The sequence below is a fragment of the Triturus cristatus genome, chromosome 6, assembly GCF_964204655.1.
Source record: "Triturus cristatus chromosome 6, aTriCri1.1, whole genome shotgun sequence".
In the NCBI taxonomy this organism is placed as follows: domain Eukaryota; kingdom Metazoa; phylum Chordata; class Amphibia; order Caudata; family Salamandridae; genus Triturus; species Triturus cristatus.
Window position 1 is genome coordinate 672,675,955 of NC_140589.1, and position 19,680 is coordinate 672,695,634.

Consider the following 19,680-nt stretch of genomic DNA (forward strand, 5'->3'; position numbering starts at 1 on the left):
GCAGAGTGGGCTAAAGAACGGTAATGGATCAAACCCAGATCTGTTGACTGGGTTGAGTGTTTGATTGGTTCTGATGCTCTGTCCATCACCACCCCCTTTTGTACAGCTTTAGGTTCAACAAGCACCTTTGCTCCCTCAGCAGGACACATAAGTCCTTCCCTTGCTGCCTGACAGTAAAGAAGATGGAGATAGCCAGTGGTCCAAGAAAGGGATGATCTGAATTCCTTTTGGCTAGATTAGACCTACCAAAGGCGCCAAAACATTGGTGAACACCCTCCATAGCGGGAATACAAAGAGGAGTACTTGAGACGGAAAATGTCTGTCTTGGATACAACATTTTAGGAATTGTGGGGACCCTTAGTGGACCGGTGCATACACGTATGCATATAACGGGTCCAAAGTCTCAAGGTAATCTTTCCTCAAGGGAGGCAAGATTTTTTGCAGTTACATTGTCTTGAACCGTATGTGGGGAATGTGGTTGTGACTTTTTTCAGGTCCAGGACTGGCTTGTATTAGCCCGATGCCCGCTGCACCAGAAATAACATTGAATAAAATCAATCTCCCTTTTGCGATGGCTGGACTGATGTTATTGCAGTTTTTGCCCACCAATTTCTGGATTCCTACCCAGACGGCCTGACTCTTCTGCAGACTGTTTATCAAAGGAGTTACCAGAAAACAGTTTCCAGGGATATTCTGAAAACCCATGCAATAACCTTGATGAATAATCTTCAAGACCCACTGATATTTTATCGACCGTGTCCATTTTTCAAGGAAATAAACTCAGCCTCCCCCTTCCAGCAGCAGCAACTGATGTTTCTGAACAGCATAGTCATGCTTTGGATGGAGATGAAGTGGAAGTTGATATTGCAGTAAATTGTGTCTGGGACTTCTCCCCGGTCATGTCTCCTCCCCGGAAATGGCTGGGTGAGTCCCTTCGACTGAAATGATGGGCTGGATACTTTTCTGGCAGCAAAAAAGTTTCCCTGCCGAGGATTCTTTGCTGGTGTGTAAGAAATTGGGTTATTAGTTAAGAGAAGTGGAAGCCCCACTCAAATGATGAACACAGTCCTTGTCATGGTGAAAAACAAGAGTCACTAAATTAACCTGTGCTTAACCCTCTGGTAGCTTCACACAACAGCAGTCTGGCTTAACTTGGAGGCAATGTGCAAAGGGTTTATAGAGCACACAGTCATACAGTGGAAACGCAACACATGAAAAATCTCAACCCCAATAAAATGACACTAAAACAATCAAAATCTAATCAGTAGAACCGGAGATATGAGTTTTTGAAGTTGTAGGTAAAAATAACTCCAAGACGCACAAAGCGCCACTTGCGGTTATCTGGTTGTGCTGGACAGAGGGAAATTCCCAAGTTCATATCGACCGGGATGGAGAAGGGGTCGGATACAGCATACAGGTTAATCCCGCTGAAGAGTTACTTTCTCAAGCCCAGCATGAAGGGTGCCATTTGCTTTTAGGGGTGCAGCATGGAGGAGGTCGAGGAGCGCATATGGTTGTTGCTACAGCACGAAGAGCTGGTCATCGTGGGTGCTTTGTAATGGTTGGTCTTCCTGGACGGTCGCTGTTGGTAAGAATAGCAGGTCCTGCTTGAGCTTCAAGTTGGCTGTCATCAAGGGCAGTCAATTCGGAGTGTGAAGAAGCCACTTTACCATTGTGAGGAGCCCAAAATGTATGTATTGTCAACGTTTCTTCAGGAAGAGCTCACACTGATTTCAGCCAAGGGCCCAGCACCTGGGGTAGGGCCCACTTTGGGATCAGGACTCACTCCAGCAGAGGCCAGCAGCCAGGCTCAGGCAGTTCCAGGGTGGTTCAGTTGGTGCTGAGGAGTTGCAGGGATGCCTCCTGAAGCTTACTGTGTCTGTGTAGCTCCCATTGAAGGTCAGCCTTTGGAGTCACTCTATGTATTCCTGGTGTTAGTCTTTTTGTGAGGGAATTCCCCGACGTACCCCCAAAACTGGTTCTGGATAGTTCTTCAACTCGGTTTGTCTTCATACCATCTAGGTTGACAAAGGCAAGGGCAGGGCTGGTGTTGGGTTCCTTTGTGCGTGCCGCAGCCAGGGCCCTCTGAAGTGCACTCAGGGCAGGGTACAGCTGCTTCCCAGCGGGGAACAACCTTTACAACGCAACTTTTACAACGCACTACCTTTACAACGCATTTTTTACAACGCATAATCCATTACAACGCATGACATTACAACGCATGACACTACAACGCATTTTTAAAAACTACCTTTACAACGCATTCCATTACAACGCATACTACCATTACAACGCATACCATTACAACGCATAATATTACACTACACTATCCAACACTTACCCTACTGTTGCACCCCCTGGAGTTAGAATAGTAATTTTTACCCCTATACTATCCAACACTTACCCTACTGTTGCACCCCCTGGAGTTAGAATAGTAATTTTTACCCCTATTCTATCCAACACTTACCCTACTGTTGCACCCCCTGGAGTTAGAATAGTAATTTTTACCCCTATACTATCCAACACTTACCCTACTGTTGCACCCCCTGGAGTTAGAATAGTAATTTTTACCCCTATACTATCCAACACTTACCCTACTGTTGCACCCCCTGGAGTTAGAATAGTAATTTTTACCCCTATACTATCCAACACTTACCCTACTGTTGCACCCCCTGGAGTTAGAATAGTAATTTTTATCCCTATACTATCCAACACTTACCCTACTGTTGCACCCCCTGGAGTTAGAATAGTAATTTTTACCCCTATACTATCCAACACTTACCCTACTGATGCACCCCCTGGAGTTACAATAGTAATTTTTACCCCTGTACTATCCAACACTTACCCCACTGTTGCACCCCCTGGAGTTAGAATAGTAATTTTTACCCCTATACTATCCAACACTTACCCTACTGTTGCACCCCCTGGAGTTAGAATAGTAATTTTTACCCCTATACTATCCAACACTTACCCCACTGTTGCACCCCCTGGAGTTAGAATAGTAATTTTTACCCCTATACTATCCAACACTTACCCTACTGTTGCACCCCCTGGAGTTAGAATAGTAATTTGTACCCCTATACTATCCAACACTTACCCTACTGTTGCACCCCCTGGAGTTAGAAAAGTAACTTTTACCCCTATACTATCTAATACTTACCTTAAATGCAATTTAATATTATGCGTTGTAATGGTATGCGTTGTAAAGGTAGTATGCGTTGTAATGGAAATGCGTTGTAAAGGTAGTTTTTAAAAATGCGTTGTAGTGTCATGCGTTGTAATGTCATGCGTTGTAATGGATTATGCGTTGTAAAAAATGCGTTGTAAGTGCATGCGTTGTAAAAGTGTGCGTTGTAACGTCATACATCCTTCCCAGCTATCCCATCAGGAAGACCCGCTCCCCTCACACCTATACCTTTTTTGTTCCCATGTCTGGAAAGAATACACAACCCACTACATTAGAGCCATTCACAGTTGTGAACCAGGACACTAGCAGAAAGGCTCAGTTGGTGTAGCTGGAAAAATCCAACTTTCTAAAAGTGTCATTTTCAGAATACCTTAAAATCTGACTTCACAATTTAAAGAAGATTTTAAATGATAATTTGTTTGAGTGTTACTATCATACCTCTATCTGCTCTCACTGTGAAGTTCGCACTTATTAAGTGTAATAATGTAACCCAGCATTAGCCTATGGAAGATATAGCCTTACAGCAGTAAAAAACAACTTTAGGAGTCTTTCACTACCAGGACATGTCAAAACTTAGATGTACATGTCCTACTTTTCAAATACCATGTATCCTGCCCTATGAGCCTTTAGGCCTACCTTATGGGTGACTATTAAACATATTAATAGATCAGGCAATAGATCATAGCGCGCCGGCAGGCTTAACAAAACGCTCATTACTATTTTAGCTCTGATTTTTAACAAAGAAATGTGTCGCTGAATATTTTTTGAACGTGGGATTGATGCATGGGGAATAAGTTTGGGATAAAGATTGGACCTTACATTTGTTCGACATAGTTTACCGCTCCCTGGTCCACTGCGGCTATTGGTGCCGATCGTGTGGAGGGACGCGGCTCCTCCCCTTGGCCTGGCATTTCCGGCGGGGTATTTAAATCGTATTCCTGCACGGCCGCACAGCAATAGATCATAGCGCGCCGGCAGGCGTAACAAAACGCTCATTACTATTTTAGCTCTGATTTTTAACAAAGAAATGTGTCGCTGAATATTTTTTGAACTTGGGATTGATGCATGGGGAATAAGTTTGAGAGAAAGATTGTACCTTACATTTGTTCGACATAGTTTACCGCTCCCTGGTCCACCGCGGCTTTTGGTGCCGATCGTGTGGAGGGACGCGGCTCCTTCCCTTGGCCTGGCATTTCCGGCGGGGTATTTAAATCGAATGCCAACACGGCCGAGAAGCGGACGCGCGCAGCGGGCGCACCGATGGCGCGCCAAAGGCGCGCTTAAGGCAAGCCCGTCTGCGCCCGTCCGCGCCAGGACGATGCCAGATGCTAGAACTACTGTGGGGGTGTTGAACGCTAATGCCCCTAGGCTTTACTTTACGTCTTCTCAGTTGTTTCAGGTGAGACAAGCCTTAACACCCTGTCCTCTCGCTCATGGCGTTGTGAATCTGGAAGGTCCTTTCTCTTGCCCATATCGTCTTTTTTCATGCTCTATTGATTTATCAGATAGAGATTTAACAGTTAATAATTGCTTAAAGCCCCATCCTCCTAAACTGGCTTGTTCCTGGAAAGGGTTTCTGGCAAATGTGCGGTCCTTACCTAAAAACACAACTGAAATTTGGGATTTGCTGAGCTCGGCTTCGTTTGATTTTGGCTTAGTTATTGAAACATGGCTTAAATCTAGTTCTATGCCGGATATTGCCCTTGCTTTGCCACATTACTACCGTATCCTCAGTTTGGACAGAGTACGAAAAAGAGGAGGAGGGGTGGCAATTGTATATAAAGAGGCGATAAAAATAACCATGATTGATTCCTTTCAAGATCATGCAATGGAAATGTGTATATTTAAAATTGAGATTACGCCCCAAGATACTATTAAAGGCGCTCTTGTTTACCGCCCTCCGGGGCCATTAAAAGACTTCAATTTAAAAATAATGGAAAAAATTAGTCCTTATATAATTGCATCAACGCAATTTTTGCTACTTGGAGAGTTTAATGTACATTGTGAGGAAAAGGAAAATCTAGAGGTGTCGACTTTCTTAGCTGACATGGCTTCCTTAGGCCTTAACAAAATTAATTCTAGGCCCACACATTCAGCGGGTCATACAATTGACGTCATATTTTCTACATCTCCCCATATTGTTGCTGATCCCACCTATCCATTATTATGGTCAGATCATTTTATGATCCCTTTTAAAATTTTTAGTAAGTCTAGATCTTTTCTGACGGAACATTCGGCGATAGTTCCACAAAGACAATGGCCGAAGGTCACTTTTGAATCTTTTAATAAAATCTATACTCCCCCTAGGTTTACTGAGTGCATGGACAGCTCTACTAAACTTAAGATTTTTAATACTTCCTTAAGCGAGGTGATTGATACATTGGCACCTATGACAAACCACCTTGGTATTACCAGGAGGATAAAGAAAAGTGAAGAATGGTACACGGATGTATTGCGCTGTGAAAAGTCCAGATGCAAAAATATGGAAAAATCTTGGCGCAAATCCCAGTTGGAGGCTGACAAATTAAGATTTAAATTGGCCCTTGCCAACTATCATAAAAATATTTAAAAAGCACGCAAAGTTCATTTTATAACCAAATTGGATCAGGCAGGCAATACATCAAAAGACCTTTACAAAATTCTTAAAACCCTTACTCATCCGAAGGCATGTGTGCAGGTGAACATCCACTCGCAGGGGCTGTGTGATAACCTTGCTTCATATTTTGATGATAAAATCCCCTTGATCTACAAGCAATTCCCTCAGGGGAGGGATCAGGGGTCTTTGGTTAATTTGGACTAAATATTGCGATTGGACTCAGGAGATGGGTTGAAACGATTTAGATATATGGACGTCTCACAAGTGGAAGCTATGTTAAAAAAGGCTAAATCTGGTTCGCCTCTGGATATTATGCCCGCACATAAATTCGCTCTCTTAGCCTCATCTTTGGCCGCTCCCATTGCTGAGATTTTAAACTCATCATTATATGAAGGCAGTGTGCCCTTAGACTGGAAGGCAGCCCAATTAATTCCCATTAAGAAGAAAGATCAGGTGTCTAATGATGTGCTCTCCAACTACTATCCCATTTCACTTCTTTCTTTAATGGACAAAATGGTAGAGAGCCATGTTAACACGCAGCTAACGAAACATTTGGAAATCAATGGCATTCTTGACCCGTCACAGTCCGGATTTCGATCTAACTATTCTACAGAGACAACCCTTATCGGGGTTACGGATTATATTAAAATGGCCTTAGATGAGAATAAAGGAGTGATGCTGGTCCTATTAGACTTAACCGCAGCCTTTAACACGGTCTGCCATCAGAAACTGATATTTCGGCTAAAAGAGATCGGTCTACAGGAGTTGGCGCTTAAATGGCTTATTAGTTTTTTGGACCAGTGTTCACAAACTATTAATCTAGGCCCACTTCGCTCACGTACTGTGAAGCTTAGTAAGGGGGTGCCCCAGGGCTCATGTCTAAGGCCGACCTTATTTAATATCTATGTGGCCCCCCTTGCTAAAACTATTCGAAAGTTTGGCTTTGTGCCATTTTCTTATGCAGACGATACTTAACTACTCCTATCTTTTGATAAAGATAGGGAGTTATTTGATCAACGTTTTGCAGAAGGCGTGACTGCCATAGCAGAATGGATGACGGACCACTTTTTGCAGCTGAATGCGGCCAAAACTGAAATCTTGTTATTTGGTCCTGCACTTACCTCGTGGGCGCCTGGTTGGTGGCCGGCGGTGTTGGGCCCCGCCCCCTGTCCTACTTTGGTGGCAAAAAATTTAGGAGTTCAGTTGGACATACGGTTATCAATTAAAGATCAAGTTATGACCACTGTTGGGACCTGCTATCTCATCTTGAGCCTGCTGTGTAGAGTGTTCATTTAGCTGCCTCTGACAGTACGCAAAACCTTAGTTCAGGCTCTGATAATCAGTCGCCTTGATTACTGTAATGCCTTTTCAGCATCTGCAAATGAGGCTTTCCTTAGTAGACTACAGGTTGTCCAAAACGTGGCTGCACGCTTAGTCCTTAGTAAACCACCTCGAACCACCTCCGGGCCACTTTTGAAGTCATTTCATTGGCTTCCTATTCGCCAGAGAATTAAGTTTAAGCTCTGTTGCTTTGCGCACAGCGCCGTCTTTGGCAAATGCCCTAGTTATATGGCTGATAAGTTTAAGTTGTATCGCCCGAGCCGGAATCTTAGGTCAGAAAATAGAGGTTTACTGGTGGTTCCTCATTTTAAGTAAAGTCGAACTGGAGGCAAAACAGTCGCCTTCCTGGCCTCTAAACACTGGAACTCCCTGCCAGAGGTTCTTCGGAAATGCTCTAGCTTGATGCGTTTCAGAAAACTCCTGAAGACAGAATTATTTAAGATCTGAGCTTTGTAAAGCTATGTCAGCCTGTTCTGTTTTCTATGCTAGCGCGGAGATACCCCTACGGGGGTGATTCCTGCGCTTTTATAAATTTCATACATACATAAATACATTAAAAAAAGTTTTAAGCCTGACAGAAGATTTCTTTTGACAGCTCAAAATAGTAGGTTAAAACTGTACTTCAAACTGCTGTGGCAGGCCTGAGAGATGTTTTAGAAAGGCTATTTTATTGAGTGGCACAAGGAGTGTTGCAGCCCAAAGATAGCATTTAATTTACAGGCCATGGGTATGCTCGGTACCATATACTAGGGACTTATAAGCATATTAAATAAACCAATTTGGATATATACCAATTTTACAGTGTTGAAAGGAGCAGCACAAGCACCTTACCTCTGGATAAAAGTGCACCGAGTTCGGTTGGTAGCAAAAATAGGGCTCAGCACATAGCCAAAAAAAAAATCAAAGGTGAACCTGCAGAAAGGGCAAATTTCCAACAATGCCAAATTTACATTTTTGTGCCTTCCAAGTTTGCCCGTTTAATTGTAACCTGGAGAACACTAGACCTAATTTGTCATTATGCTCTTCGTCATTACTTCCATAAATAAATATGATATCTTGGTAGATATTTATTGCTGCAGTTCCTTCCTTCTACGATTTTCACCATTGCTGATTGAAAAACGAAAAATGCTGATATTAAGCAAATTGACATCCCCCAAGAAATCGAAAATGCTGCCTGGTCACTAGAGTTCTCAGGCAGAAGGAACTGATGTATGCTGATGGCATATTTTCAGATGTAAATATCTTTGCCCCGTTATCATAATGCCCATAATATAGCCTTATAGCCCGCCGTAGCGGGCTATACCGGCTGTTAAAGGCCCGCGGCAGCGTTAAAGGCCAGAGCCGAAGGCGAGGGACTTTAACAAAGCAGAGGGACTTTAAAAGCCGGTATAGCCCTGCTACGAAGGGCTATAAGGCTATTAGAACATTCTGCCACTAGAGGGCGGAATGTTCTAACAAAACAAAGCCTTCAGGGAGCGCGAGGGGATTCAAATCCCCTCAGGCTCCCTGAAGTCTTTGTTCATAGCCAGAGCTGTGAACAAAGACACATTGGAATGTTGGTGCTCCGGGCTTATACCAGACATTATAAGCCCGGAGCACTCCATTGTTTTCAATGGAGCTCCCAACATTCCAATGCCCATAATATTGAGGAGAGGATGTTTGTCTACAAATGCATTCTAATTCAATTTGCGTAAACCGGTGCACAATCTTACATCACCTACCCTGTTTTTGTGCACATAATACCAGGCCAACCATTCTGTTGCTTCCAACGCTTCTATTATTGCCTCACCAGTCAGTCATTTGAATTCCTTGATAATGGCTTCCCAAATCACCTTTGGTACATTTGAAACCTTGCTCACTTTCAGCTGATCAACTCTTTTGAATTACATTTTTTGTACATACTCTTTTAAAAACCTGAAATGATCACTGAACACCTTAAAACTCCTCTTTAAAACTAACTTCCTTCTGTTCCTCGGTTGATATTTCAGTCTCATTTAATATCTTTCTCAGTGCTTTGGGGACACGAGCATTAGTATGTTGTAGCAGGCCTTAATCTTTTTGATACAACCAATTTATGAAACAATGATTTTTGGTTGAGACTTACATTTTTCCTAATCTATACCTCCCCTTGTATTCTATGACTTCTAGAAAATACCCGATGAGTTCAATTAGTTTTCCTCTATACTCCATAGTTTTAATTTCTGGTTTAAATAACTTTAGCCTGCCCTTTACCTCTTCATACCAAAAATCTATCTTGAGATAATAATGTTACTGATGCACCTGAATGAAGCAACATTCTTAAAATGTGGTGTCTCTTTACACTGTCCAAAGGTCTTTTCTGCTTTGACCTACAACTTTTATGATTATTTATTCACTTTCTGTGCTCACTTCATTTACTTTTCTAAATACTTTCCTGCTTCTTTGATTTTCTTTATTTTGTTAAATTTTTTTGTAATTATCTCTACTTCCACATTGTTTACACAAAAACTTCCAAGCCGGAGAGGCTACCATACTGCTCCACAACTATAACATTTAGCTTGAAGCATTTGTACTTGTGGGTTGTTTGGTTTAGGTCTAACTATCTGTATACTCTCCTTGCTAACTGTTTCTTTTTAACTCCTCCACACATGAGATGCAGTGTACCAATTTCTTTGCTATTAATAATACTTTACTGAGTGATGGATCATCCCTTTGTCACAATTCATCCGTTGCCTTCTCTATGTTACACCACAACTTACATTGATCTTTTATTCTTTCCTGCATTGTGTTTCAAGACTTGCAAGATGCCTCAGACGTCCTTAAATCAGTTCTGTATTCCTCTTCTGATTCTCCATTCTTTTGTATTCTTTCACCAAAGTAGAACCTCTCTAAAATTGTGCTTACTTTTGGTAATGTAGATCTAGTTTCTTTCTGCAAATTTCATGTTTGTTCATTTACTCCACTGGTTCTAATGTAAGCCAGCAACACCCAGCTTTGTACCCTAGTTAGCTTGGATTACAGTAATCCAAATACTTAGTTCCTCTTTGTAGATTAATGAAGTTTGATACTCAAGACTTAGTCTTTTTTTTCAGTTCATAGATACATATTCCCTTACAGTAGATTGTGGGGCACCAACATCGACTTCACTGTGATTTGTAGCTCCATATGTTGCACTTACTGTAGTGTTATCACTTTTTTGAAGCTGAGGTGGCATTGCGTTTATGTAGGTAACCTACCATCTTCTGACTATGAGCTTGCGCTACTAGGGGTCGAACAGGTGCACTATGATTGCCGTTGTCTGAAGCATACCATATACACTTAGTGGTGAGAGTTCTTTTCAGTAATATGGCCACCAGTGCGACCTCTGATTTTTCTGTGTGATGACGTGCATAGAGGTATACCAGTGTGCGGTGGTTCCTCCTGAAACATGATGTGCTTGCTATGCAGATTTCAGTCTTTGTTCTGAAGTTTGTGATGGAGTAGGTGCTCACTAACTTCGTGAAGAGCCATCTTGTAAAAAATGTGATGGAGCTCACGCCCACCAGTAACGTGACTGTTGAAGCCGCTAATTTCAAAGAATGCGATGTGCTGTAAAAACCCTTCTTCGAAGTAGTCGTTACCATTACTAGAAAATGCTGCTTCTCACATTCAGCAATGCAGATCTTCTCCCATCAGGAAGTGCAGATCTCTCCCTTCCAATTTTAGCTGTGATCTTCTTGGGGTCGGTCGTTTAGAAGGAGAGATCTCTGGAATAGGTTTAAATGCTTACTTTTTGTTGAAAGATTAAGGTGATTACATTTCTCACTGTTTTCCAACCAGTCTCTTAGCGTCAAAGCTGTCACAAGGTTGATAATAAACCAATGTTTACCTAATTTGCCTAGTATTTACAGGCCTATCTCCCTGTTGCCTGCAGTCTCTGAGATCTTGGAGAAATCAATTGTCAGGCAACTTTTTTAATCTGGAGTCTAACAATCTTCTTCATTTTAGTCAATCCGGCTTTAGGAAGAATTTAAGTACTGAGACAGCCCTCCTCGAGGTAAATCAAAGGCACGTTGGATGTCAAGGTTAAAGCGGTGTTGATTTTGCTAGATCTGTCTGCCGCCTTTGATACGGTTCCCCACTCCTGCTTTCTGGATTGCCTCTCTAAGATTGGAGTGTAGAGTCTGGCACTTAGGTGGCTGACCTCCCTCTTAGACAATAGAGAACAGGAGGTCTGGCTTCCTCCGTTTTCTTCCGGCAGTAGGGCAGTCCCAGTTGGGGTCCTGCAGGGCTCGGCCCAACTGTTTAATGTTTATCATACCCCGCTTGCCTCGCTAGTTGAGTCTTATGGTGCAAAGATTGTATCATATGCAGATGATACGCAGATTCTATTCTCTTTTAAAGATAGGGTGGATTAATTGAGTTGGCTTTCTACTGAATTAAATCATGCCTAACTGCTGTGTTTGTCTGGTTGCATCAGAAACAACTGATGTGCAATAACGACAAAACTGAAATTCTCTTTTTTGATCCTACGGCACCTACCAGCTGGTCGGCATGTTGACCCGATGGCTCTGTTCTGCCTGCATCTTTCACGTACACAGCCATGAATATGGGAGTTACGTTTGATAATCGCTTAGCTTTCCAACCCCAGATCAGTCTGTGACTGGAATGTGTTTTAGTATCTTGCAAGCTCTGCAAAACGTTTTGTTCTTTCCTGCCAGGAAAACAGTTATCCAGGCTCTGAGAAGATCTCGCCTAATGCCTTATTTCTCGGTCTTCCGGAGTGCGCCATCCACAAACTTCAAATGGTACAAAACGGCGTGGCACGACTTATACTGAATTTGCCTAAGAGAACTAGGATTTCTAGGCATCTTTCTTTCTTGCACTGGTAACCAGTAAGGAATAGAATTTTGTTTAATGCACGAAAAATCAACACCAGTGTTTTACACAAAATTGGTCCATGTTACCTTGCCTCCTGTATCCATTTTTAGGTCTCACCTGGTGTTGCACTGCGCTTGCGGTGCTCGCTCTGCGAGGCCTCTTGTAATCGATAACATTCAGAAGTGGAGTGTAGTCTCATATTTTCATTGGCTTGCGTCATTGTTTATGTTTAAACGCTGGCTTTTTATTGCGAGGGAGACCTTTAAGTCGCACCTTGTTACCGCCCTGTCTCCTTTTCGTTCAGCCCACCCGGACTGGATCTTTTACTGGCGGAGTAACACGATATGTTTTATAATTACTGGGCAGGCACTTTTTGGGACTATCACGGTTACGTCCGTGGGGCGTCTCTGATCCTCGTAGTTGCATCACCATGTTTCGAAGTTTGAAATATCGGATTGTTCAACCGCTTCTACATATGGCAATGCATCATGATAGCTAATTGGAAAGTTTCCTCCGTACAATATAGTTTTTAAAGAAAATAGCCATATAAAGGGAGGGCACGGGTTTGTCCAGATGCAAAGTCTACTCCTACAGTGATCGATAAAATATAACTATTTACTGACAAGGTGTGAGAGCGTTGCTCGCAAGATGTTTTTATAAATAAACTTGGAAAGTGTGTTTAGGACGTGTGTCTGTGATTTTCAAACACAGCTGAATTGTCCCATATTAATGCAGCGTTTTTTACGTTGTTTTGAAAATAAAGCGAGGTACTTGGAAAGGTTTCAAAAGGATAAAACAAAACTGTGGTACAAATAAATAATGCGTCCAATTATTTTACAAATAATTTCTAATGTATGCAACATTTATTCTGGCCAGAAACTGTGAAAGCTGGAAAATTGAGGCTCGCATGTTCATTTTATATTAATTTCTTAAATTAAGAGTTTGCCGGTTGCCTAATTTGCAACTATCTTTTTGCTTCTGCGTATATTTCGGGGTTGAACATTATTTTAGGAAGGTTGTTTCTTTTCGCTGCGGTGTTCTGGGTCCTGCTAGTGACTTCATTTGACCCTGCCTGTTGCTCATACGGGGTTCACCCATTTCTTTCATAAACAGACACTCAGCCCTGCGCGTTGTGCAGTCTACACAAAGAATAACTTCCTGATGCACTTGCGATCCGAGGGGAAATGAAAGGCAAGTACAAATGGCCACAACATTTAAAAACAATCGGTTTTGTGCTACCCTCAAAGTCATAGTTTTACAATACGGCCATTTCTGTATGCTTTTTGGGGGCGCACATTACTTCGCTTTTTTGTTGAGGTGAGTTTGCCCATGCTGGCTGTGGTGAGGAGCCAACAGCATCTTACGGGTTGTTTTCTTTCCTGGTCAGATAGCTCACTGAGTTAGAGGCACGTTGTTGAGATCTGTCGGCATATGGCGAGTTGCTAATTCGACCCCATAGTCCATTCAGTTTGCTGTTCTTCCGGGTTAGTACAAAACAAACAATTATGAAATGCCAATATTAGAAAGCAGGTGTGAAAAAGGCTTAGTAACATCGTTGAACCTATTCCATAGTTCTAAAATTCTAGACTTTAATGATTGAACATTCATTAAAATAATGGGGAGGGAATTCCTTTCACCTTAATTAAGTGCAAGGAAATTGCCATCTCGGCACTGCAGTCTTATGCTATTTGACGTTCTTTGAGCAACACAATCTGATTTGCTGCGCCTCGATAACCGTGTTTTTGTTTCGAAGCTCTAATATATCAGCTCGCTTAAAAAACCTAGTATTGTGTCTAAATCGCACAGCATCACGGATAGTTGTCGCATGCCCGCCTGCGGACCAAACATATGCAATCAGTTGTGATAAACAGGGTTTTAAGTGGGCCAGGTCCTGCCGGTGCTCACCACAGGCAGTTATAAAAAGCAGGTGCCGTGACGGCTCCCTTTCGGGCTCTTCATTTTCGCCTCCACCCTCGGTGGGAAAAAAACAAATTTAACTCTGCAGCAGTGCCACCCTTCACTGCCTCTGATGTAACTTCAAAGAGACTCGTTATAGTTCTTTCACAGTTTCATCATTTCAGAACTGAAGCATTTTCAATATTCTATACAATGAAGCCATAGTTGTTGCTCATGCAACTAACAACCATTGACAACGCCAATAGTCCTGGCTTGTTGCAGGTGTAATATTACTTGTTGTATCACATATCTGGATGCAATAATAAAAGCAAGCAGCAACATACCAGTTGGGCGGCACACTATGCTAAGCACAGATGTTTAGTAAAGGTGCTATTAAGCCACGCCCTTAATTACATTGGACACGCCCCTTGGAGACCCTCCCAGTTTTTTCATCCCACTTAAAGCCCTGGTGGTAAATCGCAAGGTGAACAATCACATTAATATGGTCGTACAAGTTTCGTATTTAGACTCACTCTTACATGCTCATGTGGAGATTGGTAGAATGAGTACTATTGGGTTGGGTACTAGGTAGCTGTGACATATGTTGCTTAAAGCGCTAACAAACAGTAAACGCTATATAAAAACAAGCATTGGCAAAGCCACTCTTTCTTGCCTCCTGCCCCTCCAAAGCAAACCTGTCAACTTTGGCAGTGCTTTTTGATAATCTTGTGCTGCAGAAACAAAAAAAATATTATTACTGTATTGCCAATGTTGAACAGCACCGTCCAAATGGAAAGAAAAAAGTGATGATGCAGAAGCACATATGTATCACCATTCATATGCGCTTATGCTTCATAATGCTACAGCGGTCCCAGCATCACCATGCATACGGGCATATGTGTAAGGCTGCAGTGGCCTAGTATTCTTATCAGGATGAGTCTATGTATATTTCAATGCAGTCATTGTGCCGGAGTACTGATTTATAGCAGAGTTCAGAATACATAATTTTGATGATTGTACCAAAGCTTTTTTTCTTACTTTAGTTTCTAAGGAAGCATCTTGTAAATTTCTCTTGCAAATTTACCTCTAAGTATCCACTCAGTGTCTCAAAATGTTGCTGTTAACACATGGGTAAAAGACATTGTCATTTACAATGGCAATAGCTCTAAATGAAACAATTGCGAGACCTATTGCATTTTTAATGCCCGTTAAAATCCTGCCAGGAGCCTCCTGTCCTCGCAATTGGCTTTTGGTAGAGTGCCGAGAGTGAAGATGAACAAGAATCGTGGACGCTCTTCTTCTTTCTTAGGGCCGTCTGCATGGAATTCTCTTCCACGGCACCTGAAGCAGGAAAGTTCCGAACTTGCTTTTAGGAAAGGGTTAAAAATTTGGCTATTCACTCTGTAATCTTCTACTTGCTGTTGGATTAGCGCCAGGAGCATCTGCGCGCTGCTTTATAAATCTGTCTACATCATCCTCATCAATGTTCACACATCTAGTCTGCAAACCATTTGTCTGTCGTACTTGCCTTCTTAGTACGCTCTTTGTCCGTGTTGAATAGTAATAAATCTCCGTAGGCTGTAGACTTGGGTTTGTAACTTAAATGTTTCTGCTATATTATATGCCTCTACCTTCACACTCTGCACCCTTCTTTCTCACACCCACTCCTTTGAAGACTCTCATCCTTATGCACAGAGCTTTGAACCACGCTGGCCCTTAATATCTGTCCTCCAAGATACATCAGGGCACTCCCACTAGAACTCTACGCTCTTCCCAAGGCCATCTGTCTATAGTGCCTAGGGTTAGGCTGGCTAAAACAGGCGGCAGATACTTCTCCCTTCTGAGGCCCACAAGCCTGGAGTTGACTACCTGCCAAATTGGGCCAAATCGAAAATGAGAGGCCTTTTAGAAACCAACTCAAGACCTGGCTTTTCACTCTCTGGCTTTGTCACCCTCTCACTCTTACTTTCTGCTTATCGCCGGGACACTCCCCGGGGTAGCTGTGTGCTCAAGAAATCCCTCCATTCATTCAAAGATGCATTTTCAGTATTCCAAGTAGCATCATCACCACTTTGAGACCCATTGTTCATTCTTGCGGGCTGGGATATTAGAGTAACCATAAATAGCTGTCTGAGACGAGTAGAGATGGTGGAGCAACCCGGAAGCACTAAAAATAGACAGACGGCTGAGCTCTGAACAAGTTTGTGTCTTTGAACCAGGTAAAAACAGGACGTCAAAGGTAAAGTGCTTCGCAGTAGTTGAGACGTGCAACCGGACTGATTGAAGTACTGCAAAACGAAACGCTGCTGCGAGACAAGGGTGAATTTGTTAAAAGACCTTTAGGCGAAGAAAGCAGCCTTATGAGACTTCGATAATTCTGTGGAAAGAGTGATGAATCTTGATCAAGCTTAAAGCATAGGTTGCGAACTGAGGATGCTGGTCGAGGACATTGTGCCAGGGTAGCCAGACATCAGTGTGCAGATCAAATGGAAGGGAATCACCAAGGTTTCTTGTCTGAATTCAGTTTGCCTTTCTTTGATACTACTGCCTCTTTCATACTGTTATTAGAGGTTTGGAAGCTCCACTGATGATAAAACGTCGACTAAATGCAGAAATATTAAAGTGTCAATATACGTCTCAAAAAGTGATATAAAACGATGCTTACAAATGCAATCTTAAATAAATAGGTGACCTGAACGGTGGATGTTCAGAGGTATAAACACCATAAAACCTCACCCAGAAAGCCCTTCACCCGTGTATGTAAAAAGTTGAAGCGCCTTCAATTAACACTCACAAAATGAATATAGTGCAAGAAAAAATATGACCTTAATCACCCCCAGACCTCTTTAAAAAGCATGTGAAATATTCCGCAGTATTCGCTATAACATTTCTTTTTGGTTGTTGATGTGCTTGCAGTTACTTATGTTATCTGTAAACGATTATAAAGGTTGTCCTCATGTGAAGCATGAAAAAATGGGTGGTTGCGCTTGGTTTTAATGGCTTGCTTGCCGTTCTCACTTTTAAAAAACCCTATGTTACTCAGAGAACTGATTGTAATATAAACCTTTTCTTTCTATATAGCTAAATTCTTGCCCCTAAAGACAATGTTGGGACCAAGATATGATGACCAGGTGCCAGAGGAGAATCGTTTCCATCCTAGCATGCTGTCGAACTATTTAAAGAGCCTGAAAGTAAGAACATTGTACTATTTATCACCCCTATATTAGCAGGGATATTTGTGCATTCGAGTTTGGTTGAAAAAAGAATAGATTGGTTGTGGGTTTTGCTGGTGTCAGCACTGTGGCACTGGGGGAAGGTTTACATAGAGATCTGCTGGATGTGATGCGGGATGAAGAACCCATTTCAAGTCTGTTGGGTAGATAGTTGATGAGCTCGAACCTCGTGAAAAAAGTGAAGCAGTACAGTGATGTTGGACTATAAATATTTGTCTTTATTTCATCCTTGCTTCTAGGTCACATGACTACGTATTTATGCCATGGCAGTGAAAATTAAAGTGATCCACTAAAACATGTAATTTAGAACAATTAAGCACAAATTAACACACTTACTACTACAGTGCAAAGGTCAAATTCTAGTTTATTACCACACTATAGTGAATTTCACGTGAGAAAAACACAATTTACAGCTTCACAGATTAGGTGTTACGTGTGCTTTACACATGGAACCTTCTCTCCTAATAGCCACAAGGCTTATTCAATGTGATTTTACCTAACTGCACACATGTAACTCCTTGCATCCTGGTTTTGGTTAAGTACCTTTTTTTAAAGGGAGGGAATTTGCCTTATGATCCACTCTAGGCATTGCCTAGCGCGAGTCATGGCCCCTCTCCACACTGAACAATGGTAACAAATAGCCAATTACACTCTGCACATCTGTGTGCATGTGTGATTTATTTATTTTTGGTTTGGTTTGCTAATAACGTAGCGCTGTTTGATGCATCTTCATGAAACTTTCCAAAAAAGTCTCATCCACCTCAGTTTTTTCCTGAAAAGTGTCAACATGATCTGTTCAGCAGGGGCCAAGGGAAAGATAAAGGGGGTGGGGGACCAAAATGTGGTTCCCCTATGCAATTTTCCATAGGAAAATTAGACACCCCCAAAGATGTTCACGGCTGAACGGAATTAAACCAAATTTGACAGATATTTGGTCTTCATCCAGATGGGCTTTTTGTGACTTGGTGTAAATCCATTCAGTAGATTTGGAAACATTAAGGTTCAAAATATTTGTATATTTCACACTGTGGATGATCCATAGAGCCATCCAACTTGGAGAGAAGCTCTGACTGGCTGCTGCCACATTAGGACCCGGGGACTCCACCTGAGGCTTGAACCGAGTTAGGTATGCAGATGCTTAGGAGGGCTAATCATGCCTTTAAATGTTCCAGGTTAGAAATATATCCTTCAGTATGTTATGACTGTTTTCTATCAGTTTATTACAGAGGACCCTCTGCACTCTGTCCTTTCTCCACCTCCCAGGCACCCGAAGCGTTCAAGGCCAGTGATATCACTGGGATCCATGATGCACTTATTTGTTCCAGTGCTCCAATTTAATTTTCAAATTAGGCCAGCACTCTCTGCTTCTGAAATTTAAAGCTCTGTTGATTCATTCCATAGGCTGTAGATTAAGTCGTACAATAAAGTCCAGTATCCTGAGGAAATCCAAAGAGTAAAAATATAGGGGACAGAATAGGGATACCCTGCTCTGGTAGGGTGAAAAGTAAGTCCCTAATGTAGGCCAAGCCCGGAGAGGTTGGCAGTTTTTTCATTTTTGGGAAAGGGGGTTGCTGGGCACTTCCCTAGTCGTACTACTGCCTAGGGGACCCAATCCCTTGGGACTCGTATGGTTGGAGCTGCTCATTTATTATTCACTACTCCGCATAGAGGTGCTTCACAATGCCCTTCGTGGGCTGATTTAAATATATTTTCATGCATGGTGGTGCCCTAATCTGGGCAAGCGCACCACTAGCATTTTTTTAAATGTCGTGGGGGGCTGCAGGGAGTACAGAACCCCCCAAGAAATACTTAAAATAATTAATCCTATGCTTCCTGGGTTCTATATAACATGTCATCAGGAAACATTGCTTATTTTTTTTAAGCATGGTCAAAGCTGGAGCTTTTGCTCTTCAGTTTGGGAATATAGGAAACCCTTTTGGTTGGTTTTATGGATGCAATATGGGGCTTGAGGAGTGTAAAAGAAAGTCTCAACATTGTTTAGTATTGCTTCGACTACAAATGCTTTATTTAAATGTTTATTGGCTGACATAGCAGTGACCACGTGACAAAATCAAAAAGCGCGCCATTTATATATCGACAGTGAATTATTATGTTAAACCTTTGAAATTCACTAAAAAAAAAATGTGGTAAAATGACAGTTGAATTTGAAAAAAATTAAGGTTAAAGTTAAACTTTATAGTTTGGTGACCATGCCAGTTACAACATTACATTTTAAACAAAAAAAATACTGAAATTCACCAGTTATAGTTAACGGACGTAACTATAACTCACACCCTCGCCATGCACTGCTTTTACCATTACATAGTACATCACTCATGACATGTTCTATGACATCATTGACAACATCACTGCTAACATCTGAAATGACATCATTGACTACAACAGTGTAGTTGGTGGGGATCCCACACTGGAGAAAAAGTACTTAGAAACTTGCAGTTTGCAAATCAAAAAGCGATCAGGATCCTGCAAACCCCTGTTCAAGATGTTGTTATTTTGTGAATGATTCGCAAATCGTTTATGGTTTGCAACTTTGGTGTGGTGAAAAAAAATCCACAGGCAAGGGGAGA

General features: G+C 42.0%; 1 protein-coding gene across 3 annotated transcripts in view; it reads left to right on the forward strand.

The window, feature by feature from the left end:
• Window positions 1-19,680, forward strand: part of RNGTT (RNA guanylyltransferase and 5'-phosphatase) — a 1,651,651-nt gene that overhangs the window by 28,119 nt on the left and 1,603,852 nt on the right. For all 3 annotated transcript variants that reach the window (XM_085611178.1, XM_085611177.1, XM_085611179.1), the window contains exon 2: window positions 16,941-17,050. In XM_085611178.1, the coding sequence (XP_085467304.1) occupies window positions 16,964-17,050 (87 nt within the window). In that variant the 5' untranslated portion in view covers window positions 16,941-16,963. The remainder of the gene's footprint in view (window positions 1-16,940; window positions 17,051-19,680) is intronic.